We start from the raw sequence: 304 nt of genomic DNA, 5'->3' as shown, positions 1-304 counted from the left end.
ATGCAGTTCTCCGTTGCCATCACTTTCCTCTTCGCCGCTCTCGTCGCTTCCTCTCCCATCGTTGCCGAGCGTGGCGTCACATGCCAGAACCAGCAGACTCCTGCCTGCTGCAACGGGGGTTCCATCTGTCTTATCGGCTGTGAGTTCCTTCACTATCCCAGTGTGAAGTCGGTATTGGATCGCTGACAGAACGTGTAAAGTGTGCAGCAACGTCAACATCCTCGGCGGTAGCCAGAAGTGCTGCGGTGACTTCAAGCAGGGACCGCTCGGTATCATCGGTGTCAACTGTGTCAACGCTGTCTAG

At 55.9% G+C, this 304-nt stretch overlaps 1 protein-coding gene across 1 annotated transcript; it reads left to right on the top strand.

Moving 5' to 3' along the window:
* Nucleotides 1-304, top strand: BZA05DRAFT_442057 (uncharacterized protein; the record flags this gene model as incomplete). Its single annotated transcript, XM_051486717.1, has 2 exons — nucleotides 1-139; nucleotides 201-304. 2 exons carry the CDS (start codon nucleotides 1-3, stop codon nucleotides 302-304), a joined length of 243 nt encoding a protein of 80 aa, XP_051342491.1.

The sequence above is a fragment of the Tricharina praecox genome (genome assembly GCF_024521635.1).
Source record: "Tricharina praecox strain CBS 144465 chromosome Unknown BZA05scaffold_4, whole genome shotgun sequence".
Classification (NCBI taxonomy): Eukaryota; Fungi; Ascomycota; class Pezizomycetes; order Pezizales; family Pyronemataceae; genus Tricharina; species Tricharina praecox.
This window is presented reverse-complemented; position numbering and strand designations above follow the sequence as displayed.